This window comes from Elgaria multicarinata, chromosome 8 (genome assembly GCF_023053635.1).
Source record: "Elgaria multicarinata webbii isolate HBS135686 ecotype San Diego chromosome 8, rElgMul1.1.pri, whole genome shotgun sequence".
NCBI lineage: Eukaryota > Metazoa > Chordata > Lepidosauria > Squamata > Anguidae > Elgaria > Elgaria multicarinata.
Genome location: NC_086178.1, coordinates 16463958 through 16483953, shown reverse-complemented (window position 1 = coordinate 16483953; position 19996 = coordinate 16463958). Strand labels below are relative to the sequence as shown.

The 19996-nt window shown below is 42.7% G+C and overlaps 1 protein-coding gene across 1 annotated transcript in view; it reads left to right on the top strand.

The window, feature by feature from the left end:
* The first annotated feature begins 8537 nt into the window (after nt 1–8537).
* The window catches only part of MFN1 (mitofusin 1), a 43498-nt gene continuing 32039 nt past the window's right edge, over nt 8538–19996 (top strand). Inside the window, exons 1-6 of the mRNA XM_063131946.1 lie at nt 8538–8628; nt 10589–10669; nt 12957–13078; nt 16464–16599; nt 18538–18700; nt 19638–19762. Coding sequence (XP_062988016.1) covers nt 12964–13078; nt 16464–16599; nt 18538–18700; nt 19638–19762 — 539 coding nt within the window. The 5' untranslated portion in view covers nt 8538–8628; nt 10589–10669; nt 12957–12963. The remainder of the gene's footprint in view (nt 8629–10588; nt 10670–12956; nt 13079–16463; nt 16600–18537; nt 18701–19637; nt 19763–19996) is intronic.

The window sequence follows — 19996 nt, the reverse complement described above, 5'->3', positions numbered from 1 at the left end:
ATACTCTTACCTTCCCTTTCTGTAATTTGAATTCCCTCCATGTGCCAAAAGTCTGCTATGTATATTTTCTATTATCTCTTCCATTAGTAGAGAATTGCTAAGAACAGAAGAGACATACTGGATCAGACCTAGGGTCCATCTAGTCCAACATTCTGCTCACACAGTGGCCAACCAGCTGACTGTGGGGAAACCCACAAGTAGCACATGAGTGTAACAATACCCTCCCGCTTGTGTTCCACAGCAATTGGTGTATGTAGGCATACTGTTTCTGATACTGAGGATAGCATATAATCATCATGACTAGTAACCATTGATGTCCTTGCCCTTCTTGAATTTAACTAATCCCCATTTAAACCCATCAAAATTGTTCCTCCATGTTGACTTTGTACATGTTCCGTAACATTTTATACCAAAGTTATTTTGAGGTTCAAACATCATTCCTAAGAGCCCCCATCCCTCTCTTTAGGTGGAATTACTTTCTGCAGCACCGGTCAATTTACTCAGTCAATGAGTAAATTGCCTGGGCATGTTTAACCTTGAGAAGAGAAGATTGAGGGGAGACATGATAGCACTCTTCAAATACTTGAAAGGTTGTCACACAGAGGAGTGCCAGGATCTGTTCTCGATTATCCCAGAATGCAATGAGCTCAAATTACAGAAAGCCAGATTCCAGCTGGACATCAGGAAAAACTTCCTGACTGTTAGAGCAGTACAACAATAGAACCAATGACTTAGGGAGGTTGTGGGCTCTCCCCCACAAGAGGCATTCAAGAGGCAGCTGGACAGGTATGCTTTAAGGTGGATTCCTGCATTGAGCAGGGGATTGGACTCGATGACCCTATAGGCCCCTTCCAATTCTGCTATTCTATGATCTGTCCAGGTCCCATCTGTCCATCCCCATATTCATTCTCTTTCCATCCATATGACTTTAGTCAGGTTGGTATTGCCCCTACTGTCCTGCCTCCCATGTTTCCCGTATCACTAGAAGAGCAGGAGTTCCAGTTTGTGGAATACTACCGTATTGAGTGGAGGATAGGCCAGCATGAAGCAACAAGCATGTTTTAGCCAAAGTTAAGCATTCTGAAGTTCCATTAATTTTTGCAATGAAGAGTCATTGAATAAATCAAATTCATAACAAATTAGGCATGTTATATAAGCTCTCTAGAACTCTTGTCTGCCTCTTACACTACCTAGCCTCGTGATGAGTTCTGGAGGAACTGGAAGCTTTCACAATCTTCTGTAGCATTTTGGCTGGTCCTGGAAGTACTAACTAGATTTGGGATTAATTTTTTGGTGGATGCTGAATTTTGCCATTGAAATAAACAGGACCTGGCCTTGCTCAATTTGGGCTGGAAAATGCCCAATTTTAAGAGTAGTTCTCTCGAATAGACTGGCATCTCCTGTCGGGTTTATTATTATTATTATTATTATTATTATTATTATTATTATTATTATCATTATTATATTTGTATAATATATTTTGCCTAAAACTGGGCCTCAAGGCGGCCTTACAAAATTTAAAACATACATTTTAAACCTCGGAAAAGAAATGTACAAAAATAAATACTAATAATAATAAATTACAATATTAAAACATAAACAATTTTACAAGTCCTTAACATAGACGGAGGACCAGATTATACTCCAAAGGACTGCCGGAACAAACAAGTTTTCGCCTGCTTCCGAAAGCCCATCAAGGAGGGAGCCAGTCTAGCTTCCCTGAGAAAAGAGTTCCAAAGCATTGGAGCAGCCTCTCCCATGTTCCCACCAAGTGCGCCTGTGAAGATGGTGGGACTGAAAGAAGGGCTTCTCCAAAAGATCTCAAAGCACGGGCAGGCTCATAAGGGAGAATACAGTCTTTCAGATAACCTGGACCTGAGCCATATAGGGCTTTAAAGGTCATAACCAGCACTTAGAATTGTGCCCAGAAACAGATTGGAAGCCAGTGGAGCTGTTTTAACAGGGGAGTTAAATGCTCCCTGTAACCAGCCCCGGTCAACAATCTGGCTGCAGCTCTTTGAACCAGCTGGAGTTTCCGAACACTCTTTAAAGGTTTATGAGGAAAAGGTAGGAGAGGGCATGCCATGGAGTTGCTTTGGGTATAAGCCATTTTCCACAATACACACTGGAACCTGAATTTGCCAGTGGGTATACATTTGAAAGTGAGTTTCAGCCAAATCCTAGCTTCCTTATGAGTGTACCAGTATGATCCCTTTGTTTACAAACACATTTGTCACATGCACATCCTATATTTTAAAAATAGTTACTTAGGGATACACCTAAAAATAGTTCCCTGGAATTGCAGAGCTAAAGGGGAAGCACACTCTAGCCTCTGCCATCGGCTGAGAGGTTGCCCCCACCCCCTGCCTCCCACTAAGAACATAATGGCAAGGGGGAGACTGACCTGTATGTGTATTATTACAATTTATCAATCAATCTTTACAGTCAACAGACCATTATTACAGCATATAGGTACACAGACGTTAATAAAATACATGATGGTAAAAAGAAAGGATACAAAATCTATAACAACGATAATCAGTAGGTTTAAAATTTTGTATCCTTTCTTTTTACCATCATGTATTTTTATTAACGTCTGTGTACCTATATGCTATAATAATAGTTTGTTGACTGTAAATAAAGATTGATATTACAATTTATTATAAATTGCCTTGATCATTTGACAGCTGGGATTTAAATTAAATAAAAAGTAATGTGTGAAGGGGTCTTAAGATTGTTTCTTTAGATAGGTGGGTAGGATGGGGATGAATTACAAGACTTATTAGGTCCTTTTGAGTTCATGTTTCTGTTGTGGCCCTTTAGGCTTACTGGCTATTTGGTTATAATGGATCGTTATTGTACTTCAGTGACTTTATTCCACTAAGAATTCCAACTCCTCTCCGTACCGCATAAATATTGAAACATTCTAAAAGCTTTTCCAAGATCTCTTCATAACCATGGTGGCATCTTTGCATTATCTTCTAAAGGGAGCAGTGTTTCTGAATCCTCAATCAGAAAAAGGTTACATAAGACTAGTGGTGTGCACGGACCCCCCGCTCCGCCCATACTCCGCTCCTCTTCGCCGCGCAGCTCCGGCTCCGAATCGGAGCTCCGCAGTGGAGGGGAGTGGCGCCAGGTAAGGCCGGGAGAGGAGGGCGGGGGGTTACCGGGCCCTGCCGCCGTCGCCGCCCATGCAGCGACGGCGGCAGAGCCCGGTAAGGGACCAAGGGGGAGGGGGGCCTTACCTGCCTCCGTCCACGGTCCATCGGCTTCTTCAATTGAGCCCGCGGTTCAACCAGGAAGTCTGGGCCGCAAGTGCGGCCTAGACTTCCTGGTTGAACCGCGGGCTCAATTGAAGAAGCCGACGGACCGCGGATGGACGCAGGTAAGGGAGAGGAAGGGGGTTTTACCAGGCCTTGCCGCTGTCGCCGCATGGGCAACAGCGACAGCGGCAGGGCCCAGTAAACCCCACTTACCTTTCCGGCGGAGCTCTGGATCGAGGCGAAGGATCCGCCTTCACCTCGATCCTCTTCACCACGCTCCGCCGGCCCCCCAATCCTCTTCGCCTCCGCCTTAAGGGCAGGCGAAGCCCCCCGCTCCGCTTCTAATTCGCCGGTCCGATTAGAAGCAGAGCACATCCCTACATAAGACGTGCCATGCTGGATCAGACCAAGGGTCCATCTAGTCCAGCACTCTGTTTACACAATGGCCAACCAGCCATCGGCCAGGGATGAACATGCAGGACATGGTGCAACAACACCCTCCCACCCATGTTTCCCAGCAACTGGTGCACACAGGTTTACTGCCTTGAATACTGGAGGTAGCACTGCTTCATTTGTTGTTACTAGACAGTCTGAGATGGAAAAGAAAAGGGTACAGTAAGTAACTCCAGTTCTCTCCTCCTATCTGTACCCATCTTAAATTTGTTTTTTTTTAAAAAAAAAAACAATTCAGTGTAATTATTGGACAACCAATCTTCATGTAATATTTTTCTGGAGGTCTCAGAAAGAGGCCCTTGTTAATAGTTTCAAATGAAGATGTGTAAAGTTAGAATATACTGGCCTTGTACATCTGAAAGGAAACAAATCAGACTCTACAGCTGTCTGAATCGCTGTTCTGTTTTAAGTCGTAAGTATAGTACCAGAAGATGCAATAAATATTACTGGTGTGCAGTGCAATCCTATCCATATTTCCCACTATTTTTAATGAGGCTTACTTCCAGGGACATTGTGCATAGATTTGCTGCCTTAAATAAAATAATGACATTGGTTTCATAAAAATATTTTATCTATACATACAAATTGCATCCAAATCATTCAAAAATGTGTACAGATGGCAAGTGTAGTGGCTAGAGTGTTGGACTGGGAGTTGGGAGATCTGGGTTCTAGTCCCCACTCAGCTATGGAAAGCCATGGGGTGACTTTGGGCCAGTCACAGACTCTCAGCCCAACCTACCTCACAGGGTTCTTGTGAGGATAAAATGGAGGGGAGGAGGAGGATTATGTACACCACCTTGGGTTCCTTTAGGAAAAAAAGGCAGATATAAATGTAATAAATAAATAAATAACATTTGATTGCAAAGCTCAAGGTAAGTTATGTCTAGTAACATCAGGCAAGATGAAACATGAGGAAGGAGGCAGCTCCTGCTAGCAAATAATGGAAACTAAACATGGAAATGTATCTTTCATTACATTTTTGATCTGTGAGTCAAATTACTTTGTTTTTGTCTTACTAAAAATTATGGGCCATTTTCAGTCAAAATCAGTATTGAGAAAATTGGACAAAGCAGGCTAAAATGTTATTCAACCAACTTTTTAATTTGCAAGTGTTTGCATAACACAATAAATGTTCTTCAGAATGAAAATCTGGCTAGAGAACTAGTGCTAATAGTTGAGTGAACAATTTCAGGCAAATTGTGCCTGTTCACAACATATTCTAGCATTTCAGTCTGAAGTATAATGGGCTAAGAAATAAAGCTGTGCAAGATTTATTCAACGGCAAGACTCAAAAATTGGAACGTGTGAAATAATAGGTGCCTAAGCAGATGCCATGTGTATGAGGAGTAGGCAATTTTTGCGTTACGATTTCTTGATTATGATTATTATAACTCAATATAATATGAATTGCTTTCTGAAGGCAGTGAAACATCCACCCCCTACTCTTTGAGGGAGTGCTTTGGGACTCTCAGCCTTTAAAAGGCAGTCTGTAAATGTAGGAATTCTGGACCCATTGTGATGACTTATGAAAGCATCCGGGGAGCTAATGTGAATTTTCTATCATATTAAATTATTCAGATTAAATACATGACCTATACATAATTTATAGACCTGTACTTTAATATATAAAATTATACCCATTATGCTTTCATTGTCCCAAGGCATTTGGGAGCGTAGTAAGCTTCTAAGCTTGCACAGTTTTCCATAGGGCAAGACAGATGGCTTCTTCCGCTCAACAGCTTGATGTCCTAGAAGTGCAACCACACTGATGTCTACTCAGTTTTCTTGCAATATGTAGACAGCATTGTTTTTACTGTACTGTTGTTGTTTTTTCGTATTGAATGCTGCCCTAGAATCTTCCAGAAAGAGCATGCATTTGAAAAATAAATTAAGGCGGCAATCCTATGTATGTCTAGACAGAAAGAAGCCCTACAGCTCCCAGCGTCCCCCAGCCAGCCATGCATAAGAATGTGGCCCGAATCTCAAGAAATGTTTATAGGATTGCAGCGGTATAGATTGAGCTGTGAATGAGAAAGCCCATTGTTCAACTGTCATCTTTGCTCTGAATGCACTAGGTGGCTTTAAGCCTCATAGAATCATAGAATAGTAGAGTTGGAAGGGGCCTATAAGGCTATCGAGTCCAACCCCTTGCTCAATGCAGGAATCCACCTTAAAGCATACCTGACAGGTGGTTGTCCAGCTGCCTCTTGATAGTGTGGGAGAGCCCACCACCTCCCTAGGTCACTGGTTCCATTGTCGTACTGCTCTAACAGTCTGGAAGTTTTTCCTGATGTCCAGCCGGAATCTGGCTTCCTGTAACTTGAGCCCATTATTCAGTGTCCTGCACTCAGCTTTTCCCAATTGGAACATGGAGATCAGGTCTAATGACAAGGGTATGCATGGTTGGATACCTGCCCAAGATCCAGACCCCAGCACGGGGCCATTGACATGTCCCTGCAGTTGCTCCTCTTCTTCACCATTGCAATCTGCTTGTCCATCTGCCTCTCGTTCTGGCCCAGAAAATGTTTGAGGCGAGGAGGAACTGTAGATGCCACTGCCTCCTTGCTCACTGGGCTCCCTGCCTGTCAAGCAAGCAAGTGGTAGCCGTGATGGGAAAGAGCAGCTAGTGACAATGGCATTGAGAAAGTAGACTCATTAAGGGAGAGGGCACGTTGATGGTGTATTGCCCACGGACCTTCAAAAGCCTGGAGCCAGTACTGATGGAGATCATACTAGCCTACTTTACAGGGAAGATGTTAAGGATTACAACTAGATATTTCGAGTGAAGCAGTTTGATCACTTGAAAGTGCTATACAAATGTTATTTATTGTACACATATTCCCCCCTCCCCCATTGTCTAGCCCTGATACATATATATATATATATGGACTGAAGCAGGCTAGGATTGAGATGCTTTCAGCTGCTGCAATACAGTAAAATCCTTTACAATCCTTTTTGTGAACCACCCAGAGAGCTTTGGCTATTGGGCGGTATAAAAATGTAATAAATAAATAAATGTCTACTCAGAAGTAGGGCCCATTGACATTAATGGGACTTACTCCCAGGTAAGTGTGTATAGATTGCAGCCATATTGACTTACATTAGGAAGCTGGATCATGACCAGTTCTTTGCATGCAGAAGGCCCACGCTTAATCCGCCAGCAACAACAGGCCTTTTTTCCTATAAGGCCTTCGAATATAGCTGGTAGTCAGAGTATGCTGGGTTTAATCCTTGTTGTGCCCTCTAGAATGATGGTGCCAAACACCTTTTTCTTGTAGCTGTTGCCCTCAAGGATTCTGGATTTTGGAATTCCTTTCCTAGGAACAGCCAACTAGGCACAAAATTGACATCAGGCAAGACGATACAAAGAGCAGATTGGGGCAGGGGCGGTGGAGAGATGGGTTGGAAAGGCTGGCTGTAACCCTATACCCACTTCCTGGGAGTAGCCAATTGAACTCAATGGTGTTTACTTCTGAGTAAACACACACGATTAGGACTGTGCTGCTGCATGCAGGAAACAACACAGGTAGCTGTGTTGTTCTGAGGGGTGAGGGGAAATCAAAATCTATACTAGTGTTGTCCCTCAATAAGGGATTTAAAGGCCCGCTTTATTAAGTCAACTAAAAGACCACCAAAATGTGCAAGTTTTTGAGATCTCCAGACAAAATGTTCCAAAAAGCAGGTTTGGGAAGGGAGGGGGAGGAAAACCTGAGTTGATGGTGAAGTCACAGTGTTTGCATATTCAAAGTGCCAAGATGAAGTGGGGGAGGACAGGTCTGCAGACATTCAAATTAGGCTCTGGGCAACATGTGATAGTCACAGCTTGGACCTGCAGCTGCCTTTCGGATTGCTGAGAACCAGAAAGGGAAAAACGTTAGATCTCTTATCTTAGAAGTATAACGTCCTGCTGGCATTTTAAATTGGCTTTATGGCCCCGCTTCTGTTTGATAGCCTTATGATCTTGTTTCTACTGCCTTATTATTTTTACTGTATAAAAATAATACTGGGATCTATCTATGTTATAGTACACTGTCCTATAATGCATTACAACGAAGACCTTTTAAACATAAAAATAAATAAATATGCAATCCTATGCATGTTTAGAAAGGGGGGGGGAGTCCTACAACTTAGCTAGCTGAGAGATACTGGAAGTTGTAGGACTGCCTCCCCCCTGCACCCTAAATGTATGGATTAGGTTAGAGCTCATCCATTCTGAACGACGACGCCAATTTCCATCTGCCTAACAGTGCAATCCTATACATAAGACTCTCATCGTTTTCAATGCAACCATGCAAAATGCTGTACATATTTATTCAAAAATGTTACTGGTTTCAATGGTACTTACTCCCAGGAAGCGTATTTAGGCTTCAGCCAACCTGAAGCAACAACTCTATGCATACTTAGTTCGAACTGCATAAATATTGAGTTGAGTGGAGGCTGAAATAGTTGTATTTTGCTTCTTTTTTCTTTACTTTTTTCTATTTCTATTTTTTATTATCCGTAACCCTTACCCCGCATATGGCGCCTAGCGGTCAAATGGCAACCCAAAGTGAACTTAAAAGGCAACCTGAAGCGCTGTGTATCCCACCTACTCCCCTATCTCTATACAAAGAGCGAGACAAAACCGAACGACTTTCCGTTACGTGTAATGCCGGCAAGCCACCTGCGGAGAAACCCAAGCATTAGCAGTGGCGCACGCGCAGGAGGAGAACCTGACGCCCGGGAGCCGTGCCCTGAGTAAAGATGGCGAGACGCATGGATGGTGGGAGGAAAATGGTAAAAGGAGGCGGAAGTGAGATCGGCCTTCTCTTGGTTGGCTAAGCGTAAGAGGTGGAGGATACCACCGAGGCTCGGAGGCGGAGGGGAGGCGAGGCACGTGGGGGAGGGGGACGAGCCCCGCAAATACTGCCAGGTAAGGGAGGCGGAGGGGTTGGCCCTTTCACCTCGGTTGGCCCTTATTAGTTCTCAGTTGATGGAGGGGCGGAGGGGTCTTACTTATTTACCTGAGTGCAGGCGGAGGGGGGGAGTATTTGTGCTCTCCTCAGGTTCCAGGGGGCTTTGGGGTAGGTTATATAATGCCAAAATGAATGTGTATTTCTGGGAAAGGGCCGTCTGTGTGGGTGCTGTTTCTGTGCAGCGCCTGACATAATAACTATTTTCACTCAGTTTCATTTCTGGTTTTATGGAGACATTGTGTGTGTGTGTTTAAAGTAGTAGTCATATTAATTTCGGTACAGAACAAACTAAACATACCGGGAGGGTGATAGGGGCTGGAGGGGTCACAGCCCCCTCCAGGGATAACCTCAAAAAAAAAATTAAAAAAATGGGTGAAATTGCTAGTTCCCAGGAAGGTAGTTTTGTCCTTTGTATGAAGATTGGATTTCCTATATCAATTAGACATTTATTTAATGCAAGTGCTCTATAAATATCGTTAAATAAATAAGAGGCTATACAGTCGTCAAGTCAGGCCACTTCTGTTGGCAGAGCAGGTTAGCCATGTTGCCAAACCTCTTTCTGTTTTTAATCTCTCCTTGGGAGTCTGCTTTAGAAAAGCCATTGCTTTAAAAATTAACAAACTGAGACTTCGGTGAAAGTTCAAGGGACAATCTTGTGTGAAGCTGCTAAATTGGAATTCGTGGGTAGATTTGACACTATCCGACTTAAGCAGAGGAGAAACCCGGTCTGGCTAGCTCCCTCCAGAAAATAAGTGTAAGTTTACACCAGCTTCCTCTGCTCTGGTCCACTGCAGATATATTGGACTACAAATCTCATCATCCCCAGCCAGAAGTGAAGGCTCTAGGTTGCGAAAGGCTATTCATATTTCTTTGCTAGTTCATTTCCAGTTGGGAGTGGTTCCTGTTTCCTCTGAAATTCCTCTCACTCTCATTTTTGCTCTGGATAGTAATGTGATACATTATGAATTGCTGGGGGATTCTGGCCTCACTTTGGACTCAAACACATTTGCCAGCAGAGTAGTAATTAATGCATCTGGCCTACATGCAGTACTCTTTAAGATGCAACAGAGCTCTCTGCTTTTTTGCTTTTGCCCATTTTGTGAAAAAGAAAGTTTGGGCTAGTTAAATAATGCAGCTTAATAGGTCTTTGTTAGACTTATGGCCTTGTAGGACCCTTCCAACTCTGCTATTCTATGATTTGTAGTAGTTTTTAAAAAGCAGTACTATAATTGCTCAAGAACACATGGGCCCAGCATTTTTCTAGGGCAGTGTGGCAGATCAGGAGAGGGACTATTATTGTTGGGTGCCATTTGGTTCTGCTTGTTTGTGGTTGTTTTCTTCCCACCTGAAGAAGCTATTCACAAGCTAGTCAGTTTTCAGACTGAACTTGACACACTTAGTTTAAACTGGCATGGCTCAGAGAAAAATGTAAGTAACAAAGCACTTCAAGGCTACTGCAACAAATCTACGCTGGCTTTTCTGGATATCTCTGTAAACCAAAGGTGTGCTGCTCTAGAACCCCCCAAAATGTGCATTTGAGTACCCATTCCAGGTTGATCTGGATTCCTGCTAAGTAAATACTATAGAAATCACCTGGAGGATCCATGACCAGGTCAGTTTGAATTTCCCATCTCCCACAGAAATACTTATTTATTTTATTATTGCATTTATATCCACTTTTTTCACTCCAAGGAACCCAAGGTGGTGTACATAATCCTCCTCCTCCTCTCCATTTTATCCTCACAACAACCCTGTGAGGTAGGTTGGGCTGAGAGTCTGTGACTGGCCCAAAGTCACCACATGGTTTTCCATGGCCAAGTGGGGACTAGAATCCAGATCTCCCGACTCCCAGTCCAACACTTTAGCCACTACACCACACTGGCTTGTGTGATTGTGAAATCTTTTCTTTGTCCCTAGCTGGAAAAGAGTGAAGACAAGACCAAGCCACGCTCAGAGCCCAGGTGGGCCTTATTCCCCCCACACCTAAAGTCTGCTTTGGTAAGTTACTCTTAGGATCCTGATAAGTGAGTTTAGTTAGCTAGTTTGATGTTTCATTTTATTTTTAAAAAGCAACAATATTTCTGCACAAAAATCATTAGTGTAATACAGTTATTTCCGAATTTTTAACTGATTCCTTAATAAATATATTGTATTGGAAACTGAAGTTGATTTAATTCTCTGCTTATCTGAATGGTGGCTTCACCCATGTCCTGGGCTTCTTGCCCAAACACATTGCTCTAGTTTTAAGAAGTATAAAGGGAGCTCTGGAAAAGGAGCCCATCCTTCTCCATACCTGAATGCCATAAGCCTGGATTCCCTTGTGTTCAAATTATGAGTTATTAAATATTAAGTAGGAGTTATTAATTCATGGCTGATGGTGGTCTACTTCTGAGGAATTTAGATAAAAGGTGTCTTGCAGCCTGTCTTATCTCACAAAGTTGGGGGTGCAGACATACCAGTTTGTCACAGCTTTATGCTCAACAATTCAAGAGATCTTACATAAACAAAATATTATTTGAGGATCTGCACTGAAGAAAAATGTTACTGCTAATATGATGGAATTAGCATTTTGTGGGGGAATATGCAAGGGAAGTGTGGTTAAAACTTACATGCCATCTTTTCAGACACCTTACATTTTGAATTAAGAACCTGAATTTGCATTGGAAAGTATTGCTTACTATGTAGCATTTATCTTACTTGATGGATAAATACTAATGTAATTTGCTGTTTTATCTATTTGATTTTTATTAAAGTTAATGGAATAGTTTAACACTCTATGTTATTATTGGGCATGTTCAGACAACACGCTAAGCCACTGTTAGGTCGCTAACCCTTTTGCAGCAAATGGTAAATGAGTGTCTTTAAACCATGGTTATGTAGCTACCATGGTTAGGAATGGTTCACATGACACACTAATGGTTCACACAACATTCTAAGCCGTTATGTTTAGCTCAAAATGCTTAACCACCATGGCCTAGAGCACAGCTTTCCAAACTGTCTGTCGCAACACGTTAGTGTGTCAGCTGCAGTGTGTAGGTGTGTTGCGCAAACGTAACGAGAAACCTCTGAGTCTATGTGAAATAAGCAATACCAACTTGCATGCATTTTTATGCAGCAAAGGTGCCGATTAGTATGGTGCACTAGTACATTCCCCTTCCGTCGTATCCGCGTATGTACACCACAGTCGAGGGATCATACAGGTACTGCGCATGCGCAGTATGCATAATCGGGTTGAAACAGCTGATTCCGCGTCACTGGAAGTGACGCGGCTGCACCTGAAGTGACGCACTCGAGAAATTCCATGGGACCAGTTTTTTGATAGAACACTGTCTCAACCGCCGCTCGATCGCAGCTCGACAAAATTGGTTCAGTGTGAAAAGTCTTGGAAATGTATGTTATTATCTTGCAAATCATATATTTTTAAAAATATAAATGAAAGGTTTTCATGAGATATGTTGTGCCCCATACCGCTCCTCTGATGCCATGCTTCTCGCCTGCCCAAGGACCTCCACTTCCCTTACTCGGCTTCGTCCTTTTTCTTCTGCTGCCCCTTACGCCTGGAACGCTCTTCCAGAACACTTGAGAACTACAAACTCAATCACTGCTTTTAAAACTCAGCTAAAAACTTTTCTTTTCCCTATAGCCTTCAAATATTGAGTTTGTTCTGACTCTATACTATTAGCTTTACCCTACCCGGTGCCTGTTTACACTTCCCTGTGCCTGTTTGCATTCTCCTTCCCTCTTTATTGTTAACTACAACTTATTAGATTGTAAGCCTATGCGGCAGGGTCTTGCTATGTACTGTGTTATCTGTACAGCACCATGTACATTGATGGTGCTATATAAATAAATAATAATAATAATAATAATAATAAATTATTACAATTTATGTATGTGTCCGTATCTCTTATAAGGGGTTAGTTTAACCTTCAGTTTGCTAGTAAAACTGAATTACTGTGTCGCGAAATGATGCATGTCTAAAAAGTGTGTCACCAACATGAAAAGTTTGGAAAGCTCTGGCCTAGAGTGTCACCTGAACAGGGTCATTGTGTTTTATTCCTTGTTCTACAATGGTGAACACTTCTGTAAATAGCCACTGGTGTGTGCATGTTTCAGGATTGTAACAGCTAGCCACAAAAATCTCTTTACTCTGGAGTAGACTTATTGAAATACTGCATGGCAGGGTTGAATCACACTTTACGTAGTTACTGAACGTGTTTTGACTTGCTTAGATTGGGAACTGCATTTCAGTTATTGTTAAGTCCTGTTCAATTTACTTTTTCAGCTTCATAATGGCAGACATTAATCCCTCCCCACTGAAACACTTTGTGTTGGCCAAGAAGAAAATTGCTGCCATTTTTGAAGAGCTGCTGGGTTATGTGACCGAAGGAGCAAATTTTGTTGAAGGTTGGTCTTAATCCAAGGGGGGCGGGTGGGAAAATATAATTTTGGATCACTAATAAAATGGTGAGAGTCATACCTTCTCCTTCATAGCAGTGATTAGATATTATCTAAACATGTTTCACCATAACGTGACAATTGCAGGTTTGGTTAGGTGTTGAACAATCCGTAGTTGTTTTCATTCTGTCTGGGTTGAGTATGACAGGGTTAGTGTTAGCATGGTTAATTTGGGAGAGAGGAGGGTGAGAAAGATTTTTATTGGGGGCTCATCATACATTGTAAAACTAGAACATGGCTTGTTCATCTTCCATTATATCTGCTGCTAGACCTTCTCCCTTGATTCTGTTAGCTGAACTGCTCTGATGGACTTGGGCAGGCAGCAGTGTTGCAGCTCCCTGACTGCCATTGGTGAGCTACTCTGATATCACAGAGGCTGGGCATAATTGGGCTATGAAATTGAGTGCCAAGGAGGACTTTGATAACAAAATCAGATAGTGTTTGATAAATTAAGGGTGCAATCTTATGGCACCTTGGGTGCCATTTTTAGTAGAAAGGCTGGGTACAGATCAAATAAATAAAATATGCATGCTTAGGAAAGGAAAAAAAACCTGCAACTCCCAGCATGGCCCAGCTAGCCATGTTGGCTGGGGAATGCTGGGAGTTGCAAGATTTTTTTCCTGTCTAAACATGAATAGGATTTTGCTTCAGTTGCTTATGCTCAAACTGGCTGAACTGCTTATCAGATAAATAAGGAAAATGCTGTTGGTATAACAGTTTTAAAGATAGAAAACTCAAATCGAAATCTTTAAATGGTTCTAGATCTCTTCCTCCAGTGGTGAATCAAGTTTAGCCTTCTGAAAGGAGCTTCCTGACATGTTTGGGTTTGGGGCCAGATCTTCACCAAGCAGGATATGATACTTTGAAAATGGTTTGAAAACCGCATATGGAGCGTGTCCTGGGCCCCAACAGTTGTCACTACTGTTATACACCGTTTTAAAAGCAGTAATGTAGATCCTGCCTTGATCACAACTATATAGCAACAGTTAGGAGAAAGTAAATGCCTTTTTCCATGCACAGATTGAGGAGAATGGTTTCTTCTCCACCCTCGGAGTACTTGTAGGGTTAGAGTAAAGAGGAACGTTGATGTCTGGCACTGTCACTTGGATATCTTTATGGGAAATGGGGATAAGGAGCAGAAAATGGGCAGGTATTACGAGTGGGAGTTAGCACCTTTTATGGGAGCTGCTTGATTTTTTTGTTTGTTACAGAAACTGTGATACGGGTTTTCCCGAAAATTTTGAAGTGAAAAATTTCCGATGCAAATTAGGGTCATTTACATCAGAAGATGTTCAGTTTATATCAGAAAACCAATAGAGAGTAATCTAATTCAGCATGTTTATTAGTTAATGGAAAATAAACAGTAAAGTTTTAAAAAGGACCCCATGTTCATTTTTTGTCCCAAGATACAACAAGTATTTGATCTGAAATATTTTAGGAGGGGATTAATGCACACTTAATGTAATTTAAATTTTATAATATGTAGACATTCCTTGGAATACCTGTAAAGATTTAAAGATAATAACACATACTTTCCTTACATTGTTTATGAGGAAAGAAACAAAGGTACTGAAACTTGTTGGCGCAATAATTCAGCCTTACCCAACTTGGTGCCCTCCAGATATGTTGGACTACATCTCCCAGCATCCTTCAGTCAGTATGACTGGCTATGGATGCTGTACATCAAATGCTGACAATCATACATCTCTTTCAACAGAATTCCATTCTATTCCACTGAGGTTGTTGGGGCACGTACAGTTTCACTATCACTACTTATTAGTTCCATTTCACACTGAGACATTTGACTTAGTATGTATTTCAGTGTGCTATATGTATTCCCTCACATACTTGCTTTGAATATACACTTCAAAAACATTAATTTCAACTTTGAAACTGCCAGGTTTGCCTAATATTGTATTTGCAATTGACATCCATTCATTGACTGGCTTTGTACATCATGCTGCAATTCCTGGCTTGTTTAACCCAAGAAGTGCCAGGGATGAGTGAAATGATGAGCATTCTGCCTCTCGTGCTCTCCTCATTTCCATTTTCAATTAACAACCCAGAAATGTCCCATTCCTGCATTGTTTCATGATGTCCAAAATGAGTTATTGATTAAACAACCCAGACTTAACCCAACAATAACCCATACAGAACCCAACATTTCCAGCTTCGCATGTCCCACGCAACTGGAGACAATGAGTATGCGGGAGGCAGTCTTCTTGCCTCTTCAATCATCCCTGGCAATTCCTGGGTTAAACAACCAATGAACTGTAGCATGATGTTTGAACCAGGCCATTGTTACTAATGAACATCTGAAATGGAAAACCTCCACAGAAAAATAAAACTCTGGAAAATTTTCTGCCCCACATCATTAAACAGAACCATAATAGACTGAATTTTTAACTTCTTTTAATGTTTTTAACAGATGTGTAGATAGATGTGATGTTGTGATTTAGTGGGTCAAGATCTGTGGAGCACTAAGTCACCAGCTTTCCAGCAGTGAGTCTTGGAGATCAGGTGGCACAAGAGGACTTCCTGGGGTGAAGCCCTGGGTTTATTTATTTATTTATTTATTTATTTAGAGTATTTTTATCCCGCACCTCAGCCAAAAGGCTCTTGGAGCGGCTTACAATGTATCAATAAAGAAGACAGTCCCTACCCTCAGGCTTACATTCTAAAAAAAAAAACGTGACACACAAGGAAAAGTGGATGGGGAGGGAAGAGGGAGAAAATAAAAAGAAATTAAGGAGACTGTTTAGGCTGGTGGGAAGGCCCTGCTCCGTCCTCTCATCTCCCAATGGAGGGGCAAACCAACAGCTCCTTCTTCCCCACAAGGTGAAGATGTTAGCCCTGGGGGGGGGGGTGTCCAACTGAAGCAGGCCCCGATGGTGCCTGCCTGCTCCAGTCTCCCTCGTATCTTCTTCCCCACAGGGTGAAGATGTCAGTTAGCCCTGGGGGAGGGGTTTCCAACTGAAGCAGGCTCCGATGGTGCCTGCCTGCTCCAGTCTCCCTCGCCTCTTCTTCCCCACAAGGTGAAGATGCCAGTTAGCCCTGTGGGGGGGGTCCAACTGAAGCAGGCTCCGATGGTGCCTGCCTGCTCCAGTCTCCCTCGCCTCTTCTTCCCCACAAGGTGAAGATGCCAGTTAGCCCTGTGGGGGGGGTCCAACTGAAGCAGGCTCCGATGGTGCCTGCCTGCTCCAGTCTCCCAACTCTTCTTGGGTTCCAAGAACTCCCCAACATTCCACTACCTTGTCCCATCCAATTCGGAAAGCATTGCTGTTGGTAGTAGCCTTTTGTTATGTCACTTTGTAATTGTCACTTCTGATGCCAGAAACATACAGAAATCCAGAGCTTGAACATATAGCCACCGAAGATGAATTAGTAGAAATACAGGCATATAAAAACAAGTTGTCGATCATTGGTGAAGTACTGGCCCGGAGACACATGAAAGTAGCTTTTTTTGGCAGGTAAGAGATTATATTTCTTTGGAATGAATGAACCACTTCGCATGATCACGACAGCTGAAACAAGCCACTGTGGCTTGTTGCAGCTGCCACACATGTTGGGTGCATGTTGCTGGCTGGATTTCCCTAATTTCCCACACCAGCTCAGTTTGCCATTTCATCCAAACTGGGACAGCATGGCTTGTTTGGGTTGGGCAGCAACCCTCAAATAACTCAACAATAAGCCGGCACACACCGTGGCTGCAACAAGCCACGGTGGCTTGTTTCAGCCACTGTGATCGTGCGAACTGGGCTAAGGTGTCACATTTGGGTACAATCCACCAGGAACCTCTCCTGACTAAGTCTTTTGAAATGAGTGGTACAAAAAAACACCTGATAGTGATGGTACTTAGCATTTTATAGCACATTTCAATTATTCAAAGGACTTCATAATATCTCAGCTACTTAGTGAGGTAGGACAGTATCATTGTCCCCATATTGCACATGAGGAGGATGAGAGATTGTGGGTTGCACAAAGCAAGTAGGTCTAGATCAGATTCTTGGTGGGTTTTGTCTTTTGTGTGTGTCCTTCTCCCCCCTCCCCACCGCACCGCCTTTCTGTCTGAGAACTAATAAACAGACTGGTTGACCCCTTTCCTAGGGTGACCATATGGAAAGGAGGACCGGGCTCCTGTATCTTTAACAGTTGCATAGAAAAAGGAATTTCATCAGGTGTCATTTGTATATATGGAGAACCTGGTGAAATTCCCTCTTCATCGCCACAGTTAAAGCTGCAGGAGCTATACCAGAGTGACCAGATTTAAAAGAGGGCAGTGCTCCTGTAGCTTTAACTGTTGTGATGATGAGGGAATTTCACCAGGTGCTGCATGCATACGAATGACACCTGCTGAAATTCCCTTTTCAATACAACTGTTAAAGATACAGGAGCCCTGTCCTCCTTTTCATATGGTCACCCTACCTTTCCCCAAGAAGTGTTGTACTGGTGGGGGGAAAGGCAGCTTCTTCGCCCGAGCCCTGCTGTTACACTTGGTCAGAACCAGGATCCGTAATCTCCCCTCCCATGCCTGGTTCCACAAATGGTAATCCTTCTCGAACAATTTGGGAGAACAAAAACAAAATGAACAGCTTTGGGAATTACCCTAAAGTTGGAGAATGAGGCTGACTGAGCACAACCTAAGAACCGAGGCCACATGTGTGTAATGTTTCCACCAGAGTGTAGGAGAAAAACAGCATTTGCTATTGGGTACTTAATTCAGCTTCCATTGAGGCTGCTTCATTTAAAACGTAAAGCCACTTTCTAGCTCTTATATTCGTGAGACTGTGCTTGAAAAGCCCTATGCAGGCATTTGCCTGCTTATGTGTAGGGCTAAAGCATGTTGGGGGCATGGATGTGAACATAAGCCCCGCCTTCAGCATCCCTGCAAAGGTTTGTATAGGGCTCTGTAATCACATTCAGGTGAACACCGTTACAGAGTTCTTGTGATCAAAAACTCTGATAAGGCAGCATTGGTGATCCCAGGAACTCTGCAAACATGTTCCGCTGAATGAATTTACAAAACCCTTGTACACACATCCCTGTATCCACTCTAATCTTACCATGCAAGTAGGTGAATACCTGCATAGGGCTAAAGTGTATGGATGATGCCTGGTGAGTTCTCAGAAGACTCCTCCCTCGTTTGATTAGCAAAACCGCAATAAGCTTTGCAAAATAGTAGAAATTGTGGAATCATGCAAAATAAGAGAAATCATGCAAAAGTATGGTTTCGGTTTGTCTTGACATCTGCAGGTTGACATAATTCAGCTATTCTTTCTTGGTTTAGAATTTGGTTTTCCCATGCTGTGGGGGGTGGAGGGATTTTCAGTGCAGAGTGCTCATATCCTTGCCTAAAATAGCAAGGTATACAAGCGCTTGTTAATGCTGTCCATCCTTCCCCTCTCTAGAACCAGCAGTGGAAAGAGTTCAGTTATCAATGCAATGTTATGGGACAAAGTGCTCCCCAGCGGCATTGGGCACACGACCAACTGTTTTCTCAGTGTGGAAGGAACAGATGGCGATAAAGCTTACCTCATGACCGAAGGCTCAGATGAAAAGAAGAGCGTCAAGGTATGGAGTTCTCAGGGCCAATAAACTGGTGTCTGGAAACCTTACTAAATGGGTCACATATATTTACAGCTCGTGAATTCTTTAACAGGCATGCATTATTTTTCCTCCAACCAGCCACCAGAATGTCTTCTGGGTTTTAAAAAGTAATTGTCAAAGGCTGGTATACAGAACACCTTAAATTATATTCTTTGCAGAAAAGAATAATGAGTCTGGGAACAGACTTTTTATCTGAAAAATGCTAAATGCAGACATCAAGGAGGGCAGGATTTGTGCTTGCTTAGATAGAATTTGTGCTATTACAGAAGAACTGTTCAAATATGTATAAACCTTAGTTAATTTAGCTGAATTCCCCCATCCCCGCAAATATGTGTTTCTGCATTTGGGAAAGAGGATGGTAGAAACATAGAATCATAGTAGTAGAGTTGGAAGGGGCCTATACGGCCATTGAATCCAACCCCCTGTTCATTGCAGGAATCTACCTTAAAGTACCGTATCCCTGACAAATGGCTGTCCAACTGCCTCCTGAATGCCTCTATTGTGGGAGTGCCCACGACCTCCCTAGGTAATTGATTTCATTGTCATACTGCTCTAACAGTCAGGACGTTTTTCCTGATGTCCAGCCGGAATCTGGCTTCCTTTAACTTGAGGACAATATGTAGATTACAGAAGTGTGTGTGTGTGTGGAAGGACTGTGAGCTCTATTCAGTTCTGGGACTGACAATTCTCAGCCCAGGAAGATGTTTTATATTTTTTACTCCAGACTATGAGTGCTGAATATTGGGTTTCTAACTTTAAAAAAGTATGTTGCACAGGGCCTAAATTCTGCCCACCCCTGCCTTCAAGGCCTTCAAGTAACAGCTTAATAAGGAACAAGCATCTTTAAATTGGCACTTCAGCAGGTATTTGACCTTTTCCTAACTCGCTAATTTCTTTGCAGACGGTTAATCAGCTTGCTCATGCCCTCCATATGGATAAAGACTTGGAGGCTGGCTGTCTGGTTCACGTGTTTTGGCCCAAAGCCAAGTGTGCGCTCTTGAGAGATGACTTGGTGTTAGTGGACAGGTATGGCTGTTCGTTTGTTTATTTTGTACAGAGGCACCACAAGGCAATGGATCTTCCTTTCAAACACAGTTTTCACCTTCGCAGAGCTTTCCTCTCTCACTGCTAAGCCAGAGCACACAGGTTGGCTTGGCTACAGCTGGAACAAGAGGGAGTCCCATGATCAAGCTTAAAAAAGGAATCTAGCACTTGGCTGAATTTTAAATCTAGGTTTCCACAACAAAAGCGAGCACAATG